The 24,564-nt window shown below is 44.3% G+C and overlaps 3 protein-coding genes across 5 annotated transcripts; 2 read left to right on the forward strand and 1 right to left on the reverse strand.

Moving 5' to 3' along the window:
- Positions 1–3,584: 3,584 nt before the first annotated feature.
- LOC127308411 (2-hydroxyacyl-CoA lyase) lies at positions 3,585–7,167 on the forward strand. The gene is made up of 2 exons (XM_051339232.2): positions 3,585–4,998; positions 6,603–7,167. The coding sequence occupies exons 1-2, from the start codon at positions 3,592–3,594 to the stop codon at positions 6,915–6,917; spliced, it is 1,722 nt and encodes a 573-aa protein (XP_051195192.1). The 5' UTR covers positions 3,585–3,591; the 3' UTR covers positions 6,918–7,167.
- A 1,048-nt stretch (positions 7,168–8,215) lies between these two features.
- LOC127308410 (uncharacterized) lies at positions 8,216–11,945 on the forward strand. The gene is made up of 6 exons (XM_051339231.1): positions 8,216–8,550; positions 8,997–9,053; positions 9,939–10,186; positions 10,329–10,457; positions 10,572–10,634; positions 11,487–11,945. The coding sequence occupies exons 1-6, from the start codon at positions 8,310–8,312 to the stop codon at positions 11,658–11,660; spliced, it is 912 nt and encodes a 303-aa protein (XP_051195191.1). The 5' UTR covers positions 8,216–8,309; the 3' UTR covers positions 11,661–11,945.
- Positions 11,946–12,374: 429 nt separating this feature from the next.
- LOC139829898 (putative F-box protein At3g16210) lies at positions 12,375–15,959 on the reverse strand. 3 transcript variants are annotated; one of them, XM_051339221.2, is made up of 3 exons: positions 14,813–15,959; positions 14,637–14,734; positions 12,375–12,673 (listed from the first exon to the last, which is right to left on the reverse strand). In XM_051339221.2, exons 1-2 carry the CDS (start codon positions 15,930–15,932, stop codon positions 14,679–14,681), a joined length of 1,176 nt encoding a protein of 391 aa, XP_051195181.2. In that variant the 5' UTR covers positions 15,933–15,959; the 3' UTR covers positions 12,375–12,673; positions 14,637–14,678. The 3 variants fall into 3 exon arrangements, with proteins under 3 accessions (XP_051195181.2, XP_071677633.1, XP_071677634.1); XM_071821532.1 differs by lacking the exon at positions 12,375–12,673 and adding an exon at positions 13,082–13,587; XM_071821533.1 differs by lacking the exon at positions 12,375–12,673 and adding an exon at positions 13,082–13,636.
- Positions 15,960–24,564: the final 8,605 nt, after the last annotated feature.

Raw genomic sequence — 24,564 nt, forward strand, 5'->3', positions numbered from 1 at the left:
CCTATAATTTTCACAAAGCGTAGAAAACAGAAACAAAAGCCTATATACATAATACTAAAGTGCATAAATCCAGTAGGACTATAACAATTATTTCAGTACAATACATAATACTAAAGTGCATAAATCCATACAAATCGAAGTACAACAACAAATTGCCCTTTTGGAAGAGATTGATGACATCCTCATCCTTCACTTGGTAATCATCACTCATTTTATTTCTTAGCTTATTCTTCACATAATTCATGGAGGAGAATACCCTTTCAACACTGGCAGTGGCTACTGGCAAAATCAGTACCAACTTGAGAAGCTTGTAAATAATAAAATATTGTGCATGAGTATTTGTCTCCACAAGCATAACTGAAAGCTCAACTATATTCTTCAAGTTTTTAAACATTTCATCTCTGCGCACATGAGTAATATACGTATCTAGTTGCCATGGAAGTCTTGCCAATTCATCACTTGCAAAATCAGTAGCATAAAACTGTGAAGCAAGCTTGAACAACGTATTTTGATCATAAGCAGCAAATGAGCGAACTGGAGAGAATGCTGCCATGCAAGTAAGTAATTCTGTGTTTACCTCAACAAATCCGTCATTTAGTTCTGAAAATTTCCTATCAATGACACTCACAAACATATCAACATGGAAGTGATGGTAATCATCTGCACCATTGAAGAGATCACCTCTTCTAGGTCGCCCAACAGGATAGTAACGCGCCTTCATATCAACAACTTTGATCTTGTGCTTTGTACAGAAAGATGTTACCTTAATAAGGAAACCGCCCCATCCAGGATCAGACCTCAAGCCCCCCAAGTGATACTTTGTATTATCAAGTAGCTCAATAGCATGAACAATATCTTGGTCTTTTGTTTGCAAAGCTCTGCTCAAGTTATTTGTGTATCCAAATATTTCTTGCAACAAGTGTGCCATCAAAACAAACTCAAATGAAAAAATTGATGTCTCAACTGATAGAGCCGCTTGAGCCTCCGCACCATGCTACTCTTTTCCAATCTTCTTTAGGACTCGCTTTATTGCAGCATATAGAGAGAGGACACGTTTCACTGTCCTGAAGTTAGAGCCCCAACGTGTATCACATGGCCTTCCCAAACCCATTTATGATTTTTCGCAGTCCCTATTTGTACTTCTTCCAAATTCAATGCATCAATCAGTTCCTCGCCTTGAGCAATCTGAAGCATCCTCATCTTTTTGCAAGACATGCCAAGAGCAGTTAACAAGTGTGCAAGCTGTAGAAAGAACCAAGTACAATCTCCACTCTCCTTAGCAACAACTACAAGAGTTAGCTGCAGTTGATGAGAATAGCAGTGCACATTATAAGCTGAAGGAGACTCATCCATAATTAGTTTTTTTCAGACCATTGACATTACCTTTCATGTTGCTAGCTCCTGTCATATCCTTGCCCACGGGCCATGGCAAATGTCAAGTTGTACTCCATAAGTATTTGTTGAATTGTAGCTTTAAGTGTCAAAGAGGTAGTGTCTTCAACATGAGCAAGACCAAGTAATCTTACAACTGTCCTTCCTTTCTTATCAACATAGCGCAAGCAAACAACCAACTGCTCATTCTGATACACATCACTAGACTCATCTGCAATTATGTCAAAATGATCACCATCAAGTTCTTCAATGAGTAGTTTAGTAGTCTCCTGTGCACAACATTTGACCAGCTCATGTTGTATATCATGGTGAGTCATACTGCAATTCCTTGGAGCATTATTGAGAGCCACCTTGTTAACCTCTTCAAAATTTCCTGCAAGCCAATTTAAGAACTCAAGGAAATTTTCTTTATTTAGTAAATCTTCACTTTCATCATGTCCTCTAAATGCCAAGCCTTGGTGCAATAGATACCTCAGACACTTGAGTGTCCATGTCAAACGATGCAAATACAAAGCTTTGTACCGTGAGTTGTTTGAAGCAAGAGATGCTTGGATTGATGCTTTTGGTGTACAGAACAAATGAAATTTCTCTTGAACTTCAGCATGAGCACTACTAACACCACCTTCATGTCTCAGCAATCTCGGTTTCATGATCCAGTTCTTAAAACCATCCTTAACAAATGAATCTCCACCAGAACATTTTGTTTTATCCTTTAACAAAAAGCAAACAAAGCAGAAGACAACATCCTTTTCCATACTATACTCAATCCATGTAAATTCTTTAAACCAAGCAAGACAAAAGCGGCGATCTTTTCCATCCTTTACTGTGACATCAAACTTGTGATTCTTTGGGTACCAGTGTTCCTGCTATTTAACAAAACAAAAATCACATTTATATATTTTAAAAAAATAGAAAAAAATATCATGGTATAGCAAATAAGTTATCTCATAAACGTGCAAAATTTTAGTTCAAATACAAATATTCTGGGCTACACAAAAATGACAAACGTGTGGATCTGGGTATACATATTTCAAATCTCCAAATTTCGACAGATTTTATCTTTTTGTGTAGACTACAATATAAAGAATTCCATATTAAAATTTTACACGTTTGTAGGTTACGTCATTTACTATATTTAATTTTTTATAGATTTTTTTAAAAAAAATTGTATGATTTTTGATTATTTTTTTTAACAACAGGAGCATTGGTGCCCGAGAGTCAGCGACACTTTTGGCAATAACCATGCTAAGCTCCCTGATTTATTACTTCAGAATGGTGGCAACCTCCGATATGTCTTCATCTCCCTTTGGCCTAGAGATTGACATTAACCAGGCCTAGGCATCAGTTTCCATGATCTGGTGGCTCCCCAGCTCAAGTGGCATGCAAACTCCATCTCTCAAAGCATTTGCTTCCATGGCTCCATCACAAGAGAGTTGGCTGCTGCCTGGTATCTAGCATGCAAGAGATTTCCGTTACAGTCCCTACCCGCATTCACACAGCTAGTCTTGTCCAGTTGTCCTGTAGAGAATTTTGCTGAAAAGCAGCATCAAGAATTCAACAACGAATTTTGCTGGAGACACAACTTGGATGTCCTAAGTTGCGCTCCTCCGGTGCTTGCCGCCGCCCAAGGTTGTTCTTCAAGGGCACTATGAACGTCATCATTGGCGAGTCCAAGAGCAAGCTTCCTGGGGTTCATCCGAGTTCCGCCGTCTATCTTCTTTAGATGGTACGTTGACAAGGAGGGTCCTTTTTGGAGAGTTTGTTCTTCGGACGCGGCTTTGTAGTCTAGCTTAGGCAAGTCTTTGTAGGTGGTGGTGTTGTTGTGTCGGTGGTGGCTGCCTTCGGACTAGCCGGTGTAGAGTTGTGCGACGCTCATTGCTTCCAGCGAGTGGTAGTTTCTTGTACTTAAACATCTGCCTTCTATAAAAATATGGTACAACTTTAGGGTACTCTTAACAAAAATTCAACAACGATTTTGAGTATTTTCCGAAGAAGCCAACTCGTGACAGTGAGTCACCACTCACCAACACTCCAGCAGTACAGCGGTTGCAGGAAGAAAGAAGCTGCCTTTTTCTTTCCTCAGATACGCCGCAGAACAGGTATCATCTGCATCTGCACCTGCCTCGGCTCGCCGCCGGCCGCGTCTCCTCTATAAGATTTCGATCTCAGTTGCTCACCTACTCCCATCTCAGACCGACAATGGCGACCGAGACCGCCCTGACCGCGAAGGTGGACGGCAGCGCCGTGGCGGGGCTCGCGCTGGCGGCGGCCGGCGCGCGGCACATGTTCGGGGTGGTGGGGATCCCGGTCACCTCGCTGGCCTCCCGCGCGGCCGCCGCCGGGGTGCGCTTCATCGCCTTCCGCAACGAGCAGTCCGCGGGGTACGCCGCGGCCGCCTACGGCTTCCTCACCGGCACCCCGGGCCTGCTCCTCACCGTGTCCGGGCCCGGCTGCGTGCACGGCCTCGCGGGGCTCTCCCACGCCACCGCCAACGCCTGGCCGCTCCTCATGGTCTCGGGCTCCTGCGCCCAGCCCGAAGTCGGCCGGGGCGACTTCCAGGAGCTCGACCAGATCGCCGCCACCAAGCCCTTCGCCAAGCTCGCCGTCAAGGCGAGCACCATCTCCGACATCCCCCGCCTCGTCTTCCAGGCCCTCGCGGCCACCGTCGCCGGCCGCCCCGGCGGCTGCTACCTCGACATCCCATCTGACGTCCTCCACCAAACCCTCACCCAATCCGAGGCGGACGCTCTCATCGCCGCAGCCGCTGCCGCCGCTTCCGGCTCCTCCCCGCCCAACCACAAATCCCTAGACGAGGCCATCGTGAAGGCGGCGGAGCTGCTCCACCGCGCAGAACGGCCTCTAGTAGTATTCGGCAAGGGCGCCGCCTACGCCCGCGCCGAGGAGGCGATCCAGAAGCTGGTGGACACCACCGGCATCCCCTTCCTCCCGACGCCGATGGGGAAGGGGGTCGTGCCAGACGCGCACCCGCTGTCCGCCACCGCGGCACGGTCGCTCGCCATCGGCCAGTGCGATGTTGCGCTAGTCATCGGTGCGAGGCTCAACTGGTTGCTTCACTTCGGCGAGCCGCCCAAGTGGTCCAAGGATGTCAAGTTCATACTCGTGGATGTTGACGAGGACGAGATCGAGCTCCGGAAGCCGCACCTCGGGCTCGTTGGGGATGCCAAGAGAGTCGTCGAGTTGATCAACAGGGAGATCAAAGACCAGCCGTTCTGCTTGGCGCGCTCACACCCGTGGGTTGCTGCAATCACCAAGAAGGCAAAGGACAATGTGGTTAAGATGGAGGCGCAGCTCGCGAAAGATGTCGTGCCGTTCAATTTCATGACGCCGCTCCGGATTATCCGGGATGCGATTCTTGCCGAGGGAAGCCCTGCTCCCGTCGTAGTTTCAGAAGGGGCAAACACCATGGATGTTGGCAGGGCCGTGCTTGTGCAGAATGAGCCGAGGACAAGACTGGATGCAGGGACATGGGGGACGATGGGGGTCGGTTTGGGGTATTGTATTGCAGCTGCAGTGGCTGAGCCGAAACGACTCGTGGTTGCTGTGGAGGGCGATTCTGGATTTGGATTCAGTGCAATGGAGGTTGAGGTATGAGTAGCAGCATTATATCGCGCGTTCACAAACCAGATAGCAACAATTGACATGTTATTTGATTTAATTTGCATAGAATTATTATTAGTACTCTTTCTTGTTTCCTACTGTTACTTACTTCTGCTATTATCGTGCTTTTGTGAGCTGAAACTATCACTATCTGGGTTAGTAAAGAAAGGGTAGTTGATTGGGTACTCCACGTTATTGCCAATAATCTCCATACATGCTAGGCAACATCATCATACATTATGAACTGTAGTAACTCTCCCAACTCTTAGTATGGTACTATCACATCATGCCAGCAAAATGGTCTAATTGATATATGCAAAGGACCATACATCATTCATAGATGTGTCAAAAATTCTTTCTATTAACTTTTACAGATCAGGATTGAACTGTTGCCTATCGATCCATTACAAAAGGTTGTCCCCAGTTTTGGGCTATCCTTATACTGATTGATCCTGATAAAGCTAGACCAGATAGTCTACATGCTACAATGTACAATTATACACTTTCACATTCTACATTTTGCAGCTCAATACAATTAAGCCATGTCCATTCATGTTTAATCTTGATTGTACCTCTAATGTCCTAGTGCCCTAGGCACATGAACATACAGCTTCATACATAACTGCAAAGTCACTATCCCATTAGTCCTAAGTTACCAATTTAAGTGAGCATAAATTTTTAGTATTTTACGTCAGGCTTATCTATCTATATTGCCAATCCATCACATAATTTTGCTTTTATGGCAACCAGGCTTATCTGTCAAACACCATTTTATTGCTTTGATTTATACAATTGAAACTCATGTGTATGGTTCATATTCAAGCCCCGAGGCTGTGAGACAGCTCATTATAATTTTGTTTTGTGTTCTCCTGGATGTGCAAGTCTTGTAGGAGTAGTTGCTAAACAATAAATGAAAAGAAGAGTTGAATGCCTCATGTTTGTAATTTCACCCATTTGAATTAATTATTGGTGAAACATTTCTGAAGTGTAGACGATCGGTTGTTATGATTAATATTTTCTAAAAGGGGCCTACCTAAGCGCGAAGATGCCACACACTTCAGTTGCAAAAGAAAAGAGTATTAAAAGCTATTTGATACATTTTGACAGATCGATGGATGCCAACATTGCACATGTGTGAGTCAAACACTTAAGCCTGCAAAGCAACATATTTTGTGGATTTGGTTCCATGTCCCTACTGATTATTCTGCCAGTCATAATGAACTAGTATGGACCCTGGGGGAGGGTTAGCATGATGATAACTATCATTTCACGGTGCATATGCAACCAGTTGTAGAACATAGCTTTTCTTGTGTAACATGCGATCCTTGCTGAGAGAAGCCTGCTCCATTAGTAGTCTTAGAAGGGGCTGCTATGGATGTCGGCAGGGGGTGTAGAATGAGCCAAGGATAAGACTGGATGCTGGGATAAGGCAAAAATCAGGCTGGTCTGATATTTTTTCTGTTCCTACACAATAATTAGTCCCTCTTTGGAGTATATTTTCTAGAATGGCCATAGAACATAAGTTTTTTTCCTTTTGACTCAGGTTGTACCAGCTAAATTATGATATCTTTATACTACTGTTCATTTTGCAGACATTAGTAAGGTACCAGCTGCCTGTTGTCGTAATCGTTTTCAACAACAACGGTGTCTACGGCGGCGACCGAAGAAGCCCCGAGGAGTTAATCGGGCCCCACAAAGACGACCCTGCCCCAACTTCTTTCGTTCCGGCAGCGGGTTACCACAAAATGATGGAAGCCTTCGGCGGAAAAGGTTACCTCGCCGAGACGCCCGACGAGCTGAAATCGGCCCTCTCGGAATCGTTTCGTGCCAGGAAGCCAGCGGTGATTAATGTGATCATCGATCCTTACGCAGGCGCAGAGAGCGGCAGAATGCAGCATAAAAACTGAACGTGTTACTGTACCATATACGGAGGTACTGAGTGAATAAAAGCTTCTTTACTATTCTGATGGTCCGTTCAAATTAAATTTGACACTGAACTTGTCCCTGTATATGCTGAAATGAGGGAGCCCTTCTTTTAGTTCTGTACCTTCCTCTAGAGCAAGCGATTCTTGTCTATTTTGTAATGTTCTACTATTGTTTTTGTGTACATGTGAGCATGACCATGATTGCCGTATAGTTAACATCTGTTTGAATTCATTCACTTGACATGGGTATAGTTAACATCTGTTTGAATTCATTCACCTGACATGGGTGTGCTAGTGAGTTATAAACTATATGAATAAAAGTCCACACATGGTAAATAAAAGGGCTCAATATTTTTACTGTGGACGGTGATGAATAAAAGTCCACACATGATCATGGTGGTGCGAGTTGGTGGATGGCGAGGTTGGTGGAGCGTGATGTAGCGTCCAGGTTGTGGTCCTTAGGGGGGTGGGGGAAATTTGTATCGGATGGCCGGCACCGACGTGGTGCCGCTCGCGAGCGCCGCCATTCCTTCTTGAAGGGTGTCGGGGTCCTCCCTACCCACGCCCCTCTCGCGTAACGGGGAAACCCTAGAATTTGTCCGGCAGAAGCGTCGTCATTGCCGCATCCCTTCTTGATGATGTTGCATTGGTATGCAGCGCTTCGGAGGGCTGGGATCATGGTGGGAATTCTTCGGAGGGCACAACAGTTGTGGATCATCAGCGTTTTCGCCGATCTGCCTTTGGCGACATTCATTTCTCTTCTTTTCCTTTTTTGTTTCTTTTGGGCTTGATTATGCGGAGGCCCCAGCAATTATACCCCGTGGTTGTTATATTAATATAGCGGGACGAAAGTCTATTTCGAGGATTTTTTTTTTTGCCATGGTACTCTAGTCAGGCGTGGATTTAACCTTGCTAGAACTCTATAAACAAAAAATTGTGAGACTTCATATGGTTATTTGAGTCTTGTTTTGAGGCATGAGAATTTTTAAGCATAGTTGCAGCTAAATGAGTGATAAGCTGAGAAGAATGCATTAAAACTAAAAATAATGATAGAATCTCGAATGCCCTATAAATTATGAAACTGAGCAAGTTTTGAATGAGATTTCAAGAAAATGTTGTTGTTTTTAGCCCGAGAAGCCAAAGCAATTTCACCAACCAACGGACGTTCGCTCGGCTCCAGTGGTTCAGGACGAATCGATCTCCGACCAGGCCTGCCGCATGACCTAGATCCAACGGCCCGCGCCTCTCCCCCTCTTTCTAACCAAACCCGGCCCCTTGGCACTGCCTCGCCTCCTCCATCCTCCCCCAAACCCAAAACCTCGCCTCTCCCAGAACGAACCACCACGCGCGGCGGCGGCGGCGGCGGCGGGCGATATGATCAAGAGGCGGTTCTTCCGGCAGGACCACGGCGACAACAGCGCCACCTCTTCCTCCTCCTCCTCGGGCTCCGATTCGGACCCGGACCTCGCGGAAGAAGAGGAGGTCGCCGATGAGGAGGTGGAGGAACAGCAAGAAGATGTAGAAGAAGCGGCCGAGGAGGAGTCAGGGGAAGAAGAAGAAGAAGAAGAAGAGGATGAAGAGGAACTGGAGCGGAAACAGATCGAAGAGGAAGAGGGTGAGTTCTTCTTGCTCTTGATGGTCTGACGGGCCGTGCGCTGCAATACCTGCCTGATTTGACGGCGCGCATTCGTACTCTCGTATGATTTGTCTACTATGTATATTTGGATGATATTGTTTCACGTAGACGGACAGGAAGGATGTTTCATGCCATTCCAACATTCCAGTGTGAAGGACGTTTCACATAGATAGACGCATATAATTAGTACTACTTTGCCATCAACTGTTAATCTGTGCTGTTTTGTCTGTCTTATAATACTATCATTACCCTTATATCTACTTCAGAATTCAGCTTTTTGTTAGGTCCACTGATAATCTATTTGACCGTGTTTTGTTGAATTTATGGTTTCGCTACGGGCTTCAATTGTTCAAAATTGAGACCCACCACTGTATGTAAAGATTATGAATAATGTTTCACTTATTCGGCTGCTCCCTCTCCATCAGCTTCGGGATACCAAAGCGAGGACAGCTCTGGGCACGATGTTGACGGACCTTCTGTAGGTAGGTACTATTTGCTCTTCCTCTTATGTGGACTTCTCATATTGTCGCAACCTGGCTCCTTCTTTAATTTTGATTATGAGATATATCGTTTCTCGATGTGGGAGGTTCAAAGAATGTAAGATACGGTTTAGGCTGAGATGCGCTTTTCTTATGGAAACGCAGGCATCGTTTCTTTAATTTGGTTTATGCATGCATGATGGCATGTCAGTCCAAAGCGTTGTCAACTAAGTAGGGAGTCCCTAACATCATCTATCTTTTCTTGTTGTGGGGAGATCTGTTTGGTAGTATGCACAAAGCTTATATCTCCGGCATATTTGGTTCTATTGAGGCATTTTGGATCATAGAATAACTCTAACCTCGTACTTCCACCTGACAGTATGTCCCTTTACCACTATATTTGCTTGTCTTCCTATGCTTCAGTCACCTTGTTGGTCCACTATGGCAATTAGGGAACTAAGTATTAACCAGATGTGGTAGCCTGCTTCCTCAGGGATTTCGTTTCGTAGTGAATGACCTTATGGTGTGTTCCTGTACGAATATATGGCTATGGAACTCTATTTTATGTTGAAATCTCTACAGGGTTTGTGAAGTTTATTTCTTGGCAATAACTAAGGCTAGCAACATGTTCTACTTTTTATTATTTGATAATTCTTGTTTGGTTGACCAATTTCGTTTATTTTGCTTGAAATATAAGTAATAGTAACAATTTGCATCCAAGTTCCTCTTTAGCAGCCCATTAACCACTATGGTGTGAAGCATCTTTATCTTGTCATCCTATGTAACGCTTCAATATGAGCATCGTTCTGCGTGTTGAATAGTTGTTAAATATTGTGGCAAGGTCCAAGTATCTACTACCAATTTTACTGAGGAAAGGCTCACTTTCAGATGATGATGATGATGACGAGAACAGCAGCCCGATGTATGAACAAGACCATGCGATAAATTTGCCTGTTAAGAAAGCTTTTTCACGTGTTAATGCTGATTCTTCCAAAGTTGCTGCCAATAAGGATGACCCTCTTGAGGCCGATTTCAATAACTATGTTCTGAAGTGCAAATCTGTGTATAAGTGCAAGCTGTGTCCTAGAATCATGTGCCTAAGTGAGGACATGGTTAGGGTACATCTGGAATCAAAGGTGAGTAATTCAGAAGAAAGTTAATCTTTCCGTTCTGTTTATAATGTTAAAGGCAGAAGGCTTCATATAGAGAAACAATCTTGGACAAAATGTAAGTTTTCTATTGTAAACGGTAGTCTTTATTTCAGTCTGTCTATTGTAGAGACATGCTCGATCGAAGAAACTACTGGGAAATGGGAGGCTTAAGATGATGCTCAACAGTGATGGTGAGCTGGAGGAAGAGGCAGAAACACATGCTGAACGACATGCTCGGACTATAGCTCTTGCTCAGGTTTGTGCCCTATTTTTAAGAAGTCTCCTGTTTTGGCTGACCAATTTTTTGTTTAAAAAATTAATTGGTTTCTGTATGGCTTTTAATTACGCTTATGCCTGTTAAATGATTCAGCAAGTACAAAAGCCAAAGAAGGATTCAGGCAGGCAGCGACAACTCCGGAGGAGGCAGAAGAAGGTATGGCATTACATCCTTTCAATTTGTATTAGCATACTGCTGCACATATCGATTTGTATGGTATCACATCCTTTCAATTTGTATTAGCATGCTGCTGCATATATCGATTATTATGGTATCTCATCCTTTCAATTTGTATTAGCATGCTTCTGCACATATCGAAGGCTTTTAGGCGGCATACTGAAAGACCTAATGAGCTCAAAGGTTGTGCAATATCATACTGTTAGCGTCTTTATACCAAATGCTCTCCAGCAGCATGCCTGCCACCATGGAGGTCACTCATTCTAGGACGATGAACATTCCTAAACAATAACCCAGCTTGTATTTGTGTTGTGTTGCGCCGCTGTCCCTAAATCTGCTTGATGCATGCACATATCGAAGGCTTTTAGGCGTCATGCTGAAATGCCTAGTGAGCTCAAAGGTTGTGCAATATCATAGTGTTATCGTCTCTATACCAAATGCTCTCCAGCAGCATGCCTGCCACCATGGAGGTCATTCATTCTAGGACGATGAACATTCGTAAACAATAACCCAGTTTGTATTTGTGTTGTGTTGCGTCACTGTCCCTAAATCTGGTTGATGCATGCACATATCGAAGGCTTTTAGGCATCATACTGAAATGCCTAGTGAGCTCAAAGGTTGTGCAATATCCAAGTGTTATCGTCTCTATACCAAATGCTCTCCAGCAGCATGCCTGCCACCACGGAGGTCATTCATTCTAGGACGATGAACATTTTTCGTAAATAATAACCCAGTTTTGTCATCTTGCATCACAGTCCCTAATAAAGCTGATTGATGCTTCGGCACACAGATTCTGATATTCTTTGCACACTGGTTGTTGGTTTCTTGCAGAGGTCTCGGAATCAGCTTGAGAAGAAGCAACAGCCTGAGAGCTCTGGTAAGGAAGGTGCTGCGAAGCCGGAAAAGTCTGATAAGAAAGATGTGAAACCGGAAAAATCTGACAAGAAAAGCACAAGACGGGAAAAGAATAAGTCTGATAAGAAGAGGCGCAAGACTGAAAAATGAAGTTGTTTGTTTTCCTGAACTATTGTATGTTTTGTACTCTCAAGTTATAGTAGTGACACCATCAATGTTTTCCAAGTTTTAACTTGCGGTTTTGGCATTTCATTTCGATATTAGGGGGTGGCAGTTTGTTGAATCTGTGAGATAGAATTAAAAGGAAAAGAAGCTGTCTCATTTTTTTTTTCTTGGTTCTTATTTATCATGAAAGTGCTGACCTACAAAGGACCTTGTATTGAATTTTAAAGAAGACTTTTAAGGTCGTGGTAAAGGGTGAAAAGCTTGTTGGCAGTGATGGCGTTGTTAATGGTAAACTTGCTCAGACTTGTCAATGATGTTCACTTGGCTAGTCAGAAGCCACAGGAGGGCGAGTGTTCTTTTTATCAATCTTTGGTATCCTACTCCTAAGCATCATCAGACTGAGGCATCTAATACGACAGGCAGTTAGTTTGACCAAAGCTTCCTTGTTGCCAAGTTTGTGGTAGCATAGGTCAATGAGCAGGGGTACCCTTACGCACAACAGTTCTGCTGTAGCTAACATTCTTGAGTTCAAAACCTAACCTACCTGTCGTTGCTGGGATGTTTCAGGTGTTGCATGTCAAGCAAATTGACCATATCAAGATGATCTGACAAATACCGGTAGATCAAAACAGCAAAACCTCTGATTTTCCCAACAAAACCTAGGAAGCGATTGCTTGGAAGATATCGAGATAAAACAAATGAACCGCAGAGAAAGAACAATCAACTGACATAGCCAAGACAGGAGCAAATACACCATTGCCTTATACAATAGATGCACAGTGAACAATCATCTAAAAAGATAATCAAATGCATGTCAACTTTGCATAAAATAGACAGCAGATAGAATCCGCCGATTATATAGAGCATTAAATCCTACAAAGTCACGTTGAGGTCAACTTCTCCAAATAAGACTGCTAAATTCTACAGTTCTAACTTCATAAAAGATGGAACCTGAATTCGTTTCCGCATCTCAGCCGCCAGAACACCACTCTAGATACCTGCGGGGCAATGAGCACCACCTGTCAAACAATTCTGCACTACTCATTGATGCAAAAGCTGCGAGTTACATTTCACATTGTTTATTTCTAGGAAAAGTATAAGCATCAAGTTCATTGCATAGCTTAAACTAAAATCTCAAGGTCAATCATATCAGCGCTACTAGACAAAACAAACACTAGAATGAGATAAAAGTGATATGAGTATAATTAGCCTATATTGGCACACCTTCATCTTCAGTTGTTGACATGTTATCAACTTTTTTGGTCATATCAGATCCCAGTAGAAGCTAAAAGATCAGAGATTTACATGCCTCCATGAGCGGCAAATACTGTCTATTGTTTGTGATCATGGGCACATGAAAAGCTCATGGACCAGATAGTAGAAACATATGGAGGAAACCTCAGGTATACTTCTCAGAAATCCAATCACTAACAAAGTTGAAAGAATCATAATCCAGCGATCATGGTATTTCCTTCTGTCCAAATTGACCCAGTTTCCCCCTTTCTTTTCAAATTAAGGGGCATATCCCTCGATTTCATTGCTGGCAATGAAACCAGATAAACATCATCGTTTGAGATTTACTGTTCCTCCAATCCACACACTTAAGAACATTCTACTAGACTTTCTGAAGACAGACCCAGCTCACGACTAGAACTTCTACCTCCAGGCAACATACAGAAAACTAGAACTTCTACCTCCAGGCCACATAAAGCCAACATAAAAACGTCCATTTTTTGCCAGCCACTTGGTATCAACTAAAAACAACACACTGTGTCCAGCATCATGCTCTTCCTCAAGGTCCTTCCCTACTGAGCACCATCGGCGCCTAGCCCTTCTTCTTACGGAAGATTTCAGCTGCCACACGCAGCAGCGTTCTTGCTCCTCTGTGTTGCAAGCCTCGTCGACCTTTGATCTGAAGAATAGCCCACGAATCCATCCAATGAGCCGTTTGAGCAATTACACTAGTCAGATCATAGAGAAATATATTATTAAAACAGGCAGCATTTCTAGTTTTCCATAAAGCCCACATTACCGCAGTAACACCGGTCACCACTAAACCTCTAATACTAGGAGGAAACAAAAAATCCCAACCAATAATGTCAGAAACTGATTTAAAATCTAGCCATCGAGCAGTGTACAAAAAGATGATCGATACTCTCATTCTCACTACAGAAAAGACATCTACCACTGCCCTCCCAACCTCTATGCTTCAAAACATCTCTAGTTAAAATACTTTTCTTAAAAATAACCATAAGAACACTTTAATCTTAAGAGGAACCTTAGTAAACCATAACTTTTTAAAAGGACACCTACCTTGATTCATTTTTCAAGCAGAATATAGAGATTTAACCGTAAACTGACCGGATTTCTCCAACAACCATTTACATTTATCTCTCTGTTCAGTTAACACAACCTCACCACACAAATTTTGTAACTCCATCCACATATTCGCAGTTTCCCCTTGCAAAGTTCTTCTGAATCTCACGCAATTCCAGCCTTCTTCAAAAACTTCAGCTACCCGAATACCAGTACTAAAAGTTAAATTATATAATCTAGCAAACTTTATATTAAAAGGGGCTTCTCCAACCAATAAATCCTCCCAGAAACGAGTATTTAACCAATTGCCTACCACTTTCCTACAATATTTATAGAAAACATCTCTAACATCTAAAATTTCCCCCCTCCATACAGTATTTAAAATATAAGTTGGCAACTACTTTACTTGCAATGGCAAACATAATAATGTGACAGCAGCACTGGATTTTTTTATGATGAATCTGGTCATGTGACTTTGATCATGTGGTCAACAAAACTTATGAGGCATCCATTGTGAACAACATCGAAGAAACTGGACCTTGCATAAACCATACCACACTACAAGTTACCAAAATCTAGCTTGGTGGCTTGAACTAGAAAAGATTACGTGGAGCTAACAACCAATTACAGAACTTACAGCATTACCTGCTAAAGCAATGCATCTGAATAGTACATCTAACTGGACATTCATCTTATATTGTGCAAGGGCTCAGCTCCAGCATGTTCAGCACCAACGCCCATTTCTACAATAATAATAAGGCACACAATCAATGATACAGAAATGAAAAGATATTACCTACAATGTAAAGGCAGGCTATTACCTGGAGTATAGACACTTGAAAATGGTTGAAAGACACTGGGTATCTTTTTGAACTCTACAGGAAGTTTCTTGCACTGCATTGACTCTGTGTGGACCGTGAATATTCCGATACCGTCAACTGTCCCCAGGATCAGCATATTGCTTTCATCCGCGAAGTCTATGTCCAATCTGTCCCCTGACCTCAGCGGAAGAAGTTTGTTCAGATGAACGGTTTTTGTCAGTCGCCATGTCGATACACCATCAGGATCAGTCTCCCTCTTCCAGAGTTGTGCTGTGTGACCCAAAACAGAGACCAAGCCAAGTCCACCACCCTGCGCCGACATAATCCATCCCTCCATATGTAATGGAATCACAGCTAGGTTCTGCCTGTCCAAATCGAACTCAAGGATGGCATTACTCGAATTCCCATGAAGCGACCAGTAGAGGGAACGCCCAACCCTGGAGCCCGACGTGGCCACGTCGTGTGTGCGTAGAACTTGAAGCGGCGTGGATGTCTGAATGAGATCACCCCATGCGCCGGTATCCGAGGAGTAAACGCAAGCAACCGCTCGCGCGTTACGTCCCTTGAAGCAGCGCACAAACACCACCTGGAACTGGAAACGGTCGCCGTCTCCGGCAGCAGCAGCAGCAGAGCGAAGCACCATCCCGCTGTAGAACTTGTCCATGTTGCGGAAAACCGGCGGAAGGAGCAGGCTGCGCCGGTCGCCGGTGACGGGGTCCCACACCAGAACCTGGCCCGGGTGCACGTTGACAAGCAGAGCGAGGCCGTCGCGGCAGCAGACGATCCGGCAGTTCTCCGTGCGGCCAGTGATCTGCAGGCGGAAGCGCTCTAGCGGGATGCGGTTGGGGGGATCCAGGGTAGGGTGGAAGTATATACCGATGTCTTCCTCGGTGAAGAAACCGAGGACGGGGGCAGCGCCGCGGGAGCGGTGGTGGGCGCGGAAGCGGCGGAGGAAGCCGGGGTCGCGGACGAGAAGGCGCCAGCGCCTGCAGGTGAGGGAGACGCGCGGGAGGGAGGATGGCTGCGGGGGGAGCCGGAGGAGTATCTCCGCGATGAGGTCGTCATCCTCGAGCGGCGCCGCCGGCGACGAGGTGGGATGGCGGCGGCGGCAGAATGTCATTTCGCTCTAGCTCTCCGTGGGGGGAACTGAACTGGGAAATGAGTTCTCTTTTTTTTTTCGATAAAGGGAATATATTAATATCAAAACGATACCAATTACACCCAGCCTCTGCAACAACGCACTACCCTAATGGCACTACGGATGCACACAGCCAAAAAGAAGAAAAGAAAACTAAGAAACAAAAGTTCCGCTACAGTATCTCGGGCCTAACAACAGCAATACATCCACCGCCAAGACAACACCTGACATCGTTGGGGGCCGAGGAGGTACGGGTGTTTCACGGGGAAGAAGACGACCCGCTCTTGGGCATGCGGGTGTTGCAAGTAGCTGGGAAGAAGACAACCGGCACTTGGGCTCGGCCCACGATTCGTCCAACGCAATCGTCTGTGGTGTCCATGACGCTAAAGGCGTTGAAGAGGAGGACCCCCTATTTCGTATTTAAACATACCCTCTTTCTCTCGTAAAAGATGTCTCAACTTTTTCTAAATTTCGATGTATCTCGACACACCGCTAAAATTTAGGTAAAGTTGACATCTTTTTATGGGGAGGAGGAAGGTACTCGCTGAATGTCTTCTTATCTTCTCTTTTTGCTGTTTTAGTACAAACAATGAACGCTATAAAAAATATACAAGTATATTAATCCAAGTATAAGATAGGTAGCACTCAAGCATTTTACTTTGGAATGGCAGAAAATACCATGTAGTAGGTAGGTATGGTGGACACAAATGGCATAGTTTTTGGCTCAAGAATTTGGATGCACGAGAAGTAATCTCTCTCAATACAAGGCTTAGGCTAGCAAGGTTGTTTGAAGCAAACACAAGTATGAACCGGTACAGCAAAACTCACATAAGAACATATTGCAAGCATTATAAAACTCTACACCGTCCTCCTTGTTGCTCAAACCCTTACCAGAAAATATCTAGACCTTAGAGAGACCAATCATGCAAACCAAATTTTAGCAAGCTCTAGGTATTTCTTCACTAATAGGTGCAAGGTATATGATGCAAAAGCTTAAACATGAGCACAACAATTGCTAAGTATCAAATTATTCAAGACATTATACCAATTTACCACATGTAGCATTTCCCGTTTCCAACAATATAACAATTAACGAAGCAGTTTCAACCTTCGCCATGAACATTATGAGTAAAGCCAAGAACATATGTGTTCATATGCAACAGCGGAGCGTGTCTCTCTCCCACACAATGAATGCTATGATCCAACTTTATTCAAACAAAACAAAAATAAAAACATACAGACGCTCCAAGTAAAGCACATAAGATGTGATGGAATAAAAATATAGTTTCACTAGAGGAACCTGATAATGTTGTCGATGAAGAAGGGGATGCCTTGGGCATCCCCAAGCTTAGATGCTTGAGTCTTCTTGAAATATTCAGGGATGAACCACCGGGGCATCCCCAAGCTTAGAGCTTTCACTCTCCTTGATCATATTGTATAATCCTCCTCTCTTGATCCTTGAAAACTTCCTCCACACCAAACTCAAAACAACTCATTAGAGGGTTAGTGCATAATCAAAATTCACATGTTCATAGGTGACATAATCATTCTTAACACTTCTGAACATTGCACAAAGCTACTGAAAGTTAATGGAATGAAGAAATCCATCAAACATAGCAAAACAGGCAATGCGAAATAAAAGGCAGAATCTGTCAAAACAGAACAGTTCGTAAAGACGAATTTTTTAGGTGCACTTAACTTGCTAAGATGAAAATGCTCAAATTTAATGAAAGTTGCGCACATATCTGGGGATCACTCACGTAAATTGGCAGATTTTTCTGAGTTACCTACAGAGAACACTGCCCAAATTCGTGACAACAAGAAATCTGTTTCTGCGCAGTAATCCACATCTAGTATGAACCTTACTATCAAAGACTTTACTTGGCACAACAATGAAACAAAATTAAGATAAGGAGAGGTTGCTACAGTAGTAAAAACTTCCAAGACTCAAATATAAAACAAAAGTGCAAAAGTAAAATCATGGGTTGTCTCCCATAAGCGCTTTTCTTTAACGCCTTTCAGGTAGGCGCAGAAAGTGTGTATCAAGTAACATCAAGATACGAAGCATCAACATAATAATTTGTTCTAATAATAGAATCAAAAGGTAACTTCATTCTCTTTCTAGGGAAGTGTTCCATACCTTTCTTGAGAGGAAATTGATATTTAATATTACCTTCCTTCATATCAATAATAGCACCAACAGTTCGAAGAAAAGGTCTTCCCAAAATAATGGGACAAGATGCATTGCATTAAATATCCAACACAACAAAATCAACGGGGACAAGGTTATTGTTAACCGTAATGCGAACATTATCAATCCTCCCCAAAGGTTTCTTTGTAGAATTATCAGCAAGATTAACATCCAAATAACAATTTTTCAATGGTGGCAAGTCAAGCATGTTATAGATTTTCCTAGGCATAACGGAAATACTTGCACCAAGATCACATAAAGCATTACATTCAAAATAATTGACCTTCATCTTAATGATGGGCTCCCAACCATCCTCTAACTTCCTAGGAATAGAAGTTTCACGATTTAGTTTCTCTTCTCTAGCTTTAATGAGGGCATTTGTAATATGTTTCGTAAAGGCCAAATTTATAGCACTAGCATTAGGACTTTCAGCAAGTTTTTGTAAGAACTTTATAACTTCAGAGATGTGACAATCATCAATCTAAACCATTATAATCTAAAGCAATGGGATCATTGTCCCCAACATTGGAAAAAAAATCAGCAGTTTTATCACAAGCAGTTTCAGCAGTTTTAGCAGGTTCAGACAGTTTTTCTCGCTTTGCATTAGGAATAGAAACATTGCCAACACCAATTATTTTACCATTGATAGTAGGAGGTGTAGCAACATGTGAAGCATTAGCGTTACTAGTGGTGGTAATAGTCCAAACTTTAGCTACATTATTCTCTTTAGCATTTTCTTCTTTTTCCCACCTAGCACGCAATTCGGCCATCAATCTTATATTCTCATTAATTCTAACTTGGATGGCGTTTGCTGTAGCAAATGACTTAATATCTTTATTTTCATTAGGCATAACTTTTGATTTCAAAAGATCAACATCAGCAGCAAGACTATCAACTTTAGAAGCAAGTATATCAATTTTCCCAAGCTTTTCTTCAACAGATTTGTTAAAAGCAGTTTATGTACTAATAAATTCTTTAAGCATGGCTTCAAGTCCAGGGGGTGTATTCCTATTATTGTTGTAAGAATTCCCATAAGAATTACCATAATCATTACCATTATTATAAGGATATGGCCTATAGTTGTTACTAGAATTATTCCGATAAGCATTGTTGTTGAAATTATTATTTTTAATGAAGTTCACATCAACATGTTTTTTTTGAGCAACCAATGAAGCTAACGGAACATTATTAGGATCAACATTAGATCTACCATTCACAAGCATAGACATAATAGCATCAATCTTATCACTCAAGGAAGAGGTTTCTTCAACAAAATTTACCTTCTTACCTTGTGGAGCTCTTTCTGTGTGCCATTCAGAGTAATTAATCATCATATTATCAAGAAGCTTTGTTGCGGCGCCTAGAGTGATGGACATAAAAGTACCTCCAGCAGCTGAATCCAATAGGTTCCGTAAAGAAAAATTCAGTCCTGCATAAAAGGTTTGGATGATCATCCAAGTAGTCAGTCCATGGGTTGGGCAATTTTTAACCAAAGATTTCATTCTTTCCCATGCTTGGGCAACATTCTCATTATCCAATTGCTTAAAATTCATTATGCTACTTCTCAAAGATATAATTTTAGCAGGAGGATAATATCTACCAATGAAAGCATCCTTACATTTAGTCCATGAATCAATACTATTCTTAGGCAAAGATAGCAACCAATCTTTAGCTCTTCCTCTTAAGGAGAAAGGAAACAATTTTAATTTTATAATATCACCATCTACATCCTTATACTTTTGCATTTCACATAATTCAACAAAATTATTAAGATGGGCAGCAGCATCATCAGAACTAACACCAGAAAATTGCTCTCTCATAACAAGATTTAGTAAAGCAGGTTTAATTTCAAAGAATTCTGTTGTAGTAGCAGGTGGAGCAATAGGTGTGCATAAGAAATCATTATTATTTGTGTTTGTGAAGTCACACAACTTAGTATTTTCAGGAGTACCCATTTTAGCAACAGTAAATAAAGCAAACTAGATAAAGTAAATGCAAGTAACTAATTTTTTCGTGTTTTTAATATGGAGAACGCAAACAAGATAGTAAATAAAGTAAAGCAAGTAACTATTTTTTTTTGTATTTTGATATAATGCAGCAAACAAAAAAGTAAATAAAATAAAGCAAGATAGAAACAAAGTAAAGAGATTGGAAGTGGAGACTCCCCTTGCAGCGTGTCTTGATCTCCCCGGCAACGGCGCCAGAAAAATGTGCTTGATACGCGTACAGCACGCGTCCGTTGGGAACCCCAAGAGGAAGGTGTGATGCGTACAGCAGCAAGTTTTCCCTCAGTAAGAAACCAAGGTTTATCGAACCAGTAGGAGCCAAGAAGCACGTTGAAGGTTGATGGCGGCGGAGTGTAGTGCGGCGCAACACCAGGGATTCCGGCGCCAACGTGGAACCTGCACAACACAACCAAATTACTTTGCCCCAACGTGACAGTGAGGTTGTTAATCTCACCGGCTTGCTGTAACAAAGGATTAGATGTATAGTGTGGATGATGATGTTTGCAGAGAATAGTAAGAACGAGAATTGCAGTAGATTGTATTCGATGTAAAGAATGGACCGGGGTCCACAGTTCACTAGTGGTGTCTCTCCATAAGATAAATAGCATGTTGGGTGAACAAATTACAGTTGGGCAATTGACAAATAAAGATGGCATGACAATGCACATACATGTTATGATGAGTAGTGTGAGATTTAATTGGGCATTACGACTGTTATCACCAGAATTTGACCGAGTCAGAGGTGGGCCACGATTGAGAAAGACTTGAAGATATACATGGAAGGGAAAAACAAGAATTGGCCTTATACACGAAATTGGGCTGAATTGCCCATTGTATCTGTAATATAGTAGATCGTATCTTTAGATTAAAAGTTAGAGTTTTACTCGTGCACGGTTAGGTGCACGTCCGAATTAGAAAGTCCGCTGGACTATAAATATGTATCTAGGGTTTATGGAATAAAACAACAACACAACGTTCACCCCAAAACAAATCAATCTCGGCGCACCGCCAACTCCTTCGTCTCGAGGGTTTCAATCAGGTAAGCGACATGCTGCCTAGATCGCATCTTGCGATCTAGGCAGCACAAGCTCCACGTTGTTCATGCGTTGCGCGTACTGAAGCGTCTTTGATGGCGCGCAACGTAGTTATCATAGATGTGTTGGGGTTAGCATAGCTCTTCGTATAAACATGCTTACGTAGTGCAACCCTTGCATGTCTAGCCGCCCTCACGCCTATCTCAGGCGTGGGGGCGGCACCCTGCTTGTTCATCATCTAGTAGATCTGATCCGTTACGATTGCTCCTTGTTATGCAAGGATTAGTTTAATATCTGCAATAGTTAGGCCTTACAAAGGGGGGGAGGATCCAGTGGCACGTAGGGTGGCGTTCGCAAGTCCTAAACAGGATGTTCCGCGGATCAACATCATTGTTGGTTCTTTGGCCTTGTTTAGGATCGGCTTATGAGCACCGTGCGTGGCCGCGAGGCCCAACCTGGAGTAGGATGATCCGATTATGCGGTGAAAACCCTAAATCGTCGTAGATCTCATTAGCTTCATCTTGATCAAGCAGGATCACCAGTATTCGTGCACCCCGTACGGATCATGGGTGGATCGGCTCTTTGAGCCGATTCACAGGATAACCTGAGAGCCGATCGAGGCTCGTATTTAATGTTTACGTGTATGCCATGCAGGAACATAAGCGAGGCATCCCCATCACCTTCCTGACCAGGTATAGGTCAGGTGGCACGCCCTTGCACTTCGCATCGCCGCGTGTGACCAGAAGAGCATTGCGGGCCGTCGCTCAGAGGGGTCTCAGCCAGCCGCAGCTCTAGGCTCTTCCCGGCTCTACCGTGTTGACAGCCGCTGCCCGCCGGTGGGTTTTGGCGATCAACACATTACGGCACGCCCGGTGGGACAATCGTCTACATCAACCACATCGCCATCTACATCCGAGATGGCGACGGACGGCACGCCGCTCACCTACGAGGAGCTGCCCGCGAGCTCAAGAAGAAACATGACGAGATCAAGGCCACCCTCGAAGCCGACCTCATCGGCTCTTTTCGTAGAACCCGTACCCATGGCATCAGATGGAAGGGGTTCTCACCACAAGGTGCACTCGATGGGATAGATCTCTCGCCCCGTCGGAGGAACGCACCAGGGCCCTGCGGCAGAGATCAACTACTTGGTGGCTCACTCGCTACACCGCCACTCGAAACTTGGTCAACGTGTTGGAGCGTCTCGCTCTGCGCGTGAGCCAGGAGATCATGAGCCACCAGTACACGCCGTCAGGACCAACTCTCGGGACGCACCAAGGAGAGTTGCCACTCCAGTCCCGTCCACCGCTGCCATATGCGTTGGCAGCACCACTGAAGTGCCGGCTACACCGGCATTCGTCGTCTACAAGATCGGTGGTGACCCTAGTGACTACCAGTTCTTGGCTGAGGCGCCTAAGGAGATCCCTCAAGGATACGCGTGCACGTATGTGCCAGATTGTGGCAACTGGGCACTCTCAAACCAGGCCACAACGTTAGGGACTCTGGCGCGCAGACAGAGGGACGTCGGCCGACAGAGCTTGAGAAGCGTACGTGGCTAACTAAGTACGCCACCCCGACGAAACTCAGAGCCCAGCTCCTGCAGCTGGCTCGTAGCTGGAAAAGCAAACATGGCTGGCTAAGTACGCCACCCCGGCGAATCTTCGTAGTGCATCTCCTACAGCCCAAAGACGGCGGATCAGATCAGCACCATACCGAGAGACCAGTTCGGCATTATGCCGAAAAGGAGGGCAATCGGCTATTCTAAGCCGTACCCCGATGAGTACGAGATGATCCCGCTGCCACCTAAATATCGGCTCCCTGACTTCTCCAAATTCAGTGGATCAGATGGCTCCAGCTCCATCGAGCACATCGGCCGATATTTGGCGCAACTAGGACCGGCTTCAGTGTCGGATCAGCTACGTGTGAGGCTCTTTTCACGGTCCCTCACAGATCGGCTTTTGGATGGTATACCTCTTTGCCAAAGAACTCCATCCAGTCTTGGAAGCAATTGGAAGAACAGTTCCATTTGCAATATCATTCGTAAGCTTCCGAATCTAGCATTGCCGATCTAGCACGATTACGTCGAAGCGCGGAGAAACGGTGACAGAGTACATCCAGCGCTTCAGAATCTTAGGAACCGATGTTATTCGGTTCGTATAACTGAAAAGGAAGCAATCGAGTTGGCGTAGCTGGCCTTGCAACACAGCTCAAGGACATGGCCTCCCAAGCAGATTATCCCTCGGGCGCACATGGTTCGTAAACTATCGGCATATGAACAGCGCCACCCGGACACTGTACCAAGACAAGTTCAAGCGTGCGATAGTCATGGTCGATACGAGAGGAAGGTGAAGTGCCTGCGGGAGACCAAGAGGTAGCAGTGGCTGAATGGACTCGGGGAGGAACCCCTGTGTCCTGCAAATGGGTAAAGCCACCAGGGCCGCCCAGGGGATTTGATTTTGACGTGACCAAGACTGAACAAATCTTCGACCTCCTGCTCAAGGAGAAACAGTTGACGATTCCTGAAGGTCTCAAGTTCCCCACGGCGCAAGAGCTAAACGGAAAGCCGTACTGCAAATTCCACAACTCGCTTTCACATGCCACCAACGACCGCAGTGGTGTGGCGTCGGCACATCCAAGCGGCGATAGAGAAGGGGCGTTTAATTTTCAACCAAGACGCCATGAAGGTAGACACCCAGCCCTTCCCCGCCGTTAACATGGTAGAAGTCATCTACCACGAGAGTTGCCAGCCAGTCCCACGTTCAGCATCAACATGGTAGGACTTGGGAACCACTCGGCAAAGATGGAGATGAGGGCAGCTGCTCTCATAGCAAGGATACGCAGGAGGCCGCTCCACGCGATCGGCTCCATCATGATGGCAAGCACTACGTTACGCGAGGGAGAAGTGAAGAACATAAGATATCAACGACCTCTCTCGATCACCTCCTCAACAAATATGTGAGACAGTATGACCAACGCCGACGGTCCAACTATGATGATGAAGGAGATCGTCTGGCTAGAGAAGCCAGAAGACATCGTCGGCAGGATCGCTATGAGGAGGAGCACAAGCGCCGTGCCACGGATACATCAAGGGAGCAAGGTGACAACGCCAGACACTGGGACTGCCCTTTCTTCAGACACTGCTGGGATTCAGGAATGAGCCGATTGCCCACAATCGGCAATTGCCCAGAATGCAACAAGAAGAAGAAGGAGGCAGCCAACGTGTCTGTGTTTGAGCGCTTAGGGCCTCTCCCACCACCAAGCAAACGTGCTGAGTCACTTCGTTGGGCAGATCTTGAGGATTCCGAAGACGAAGGACTAGAAGAAGAAGAAGACAAAGCCACCGTCCGAGGTGGTGCCCGACGGACTCAGCCGTTCACAAAAGCGCA

The sequence above is a fragment of the Lolium perenne genome, chromosome 6 (assembly GCF_019359855.2).
Source record: "Lolium perenne isolate Kyuss_39 chromosome 6, Kyuss_2.0, whole genome shotgun sequence".
NCBI classification, from domain to species: Eukaryota; Viridiplantae; Streptophyta; class Magnoliopsida; order Poales; family Poaceae; genus Lolium; species Lolium perenne.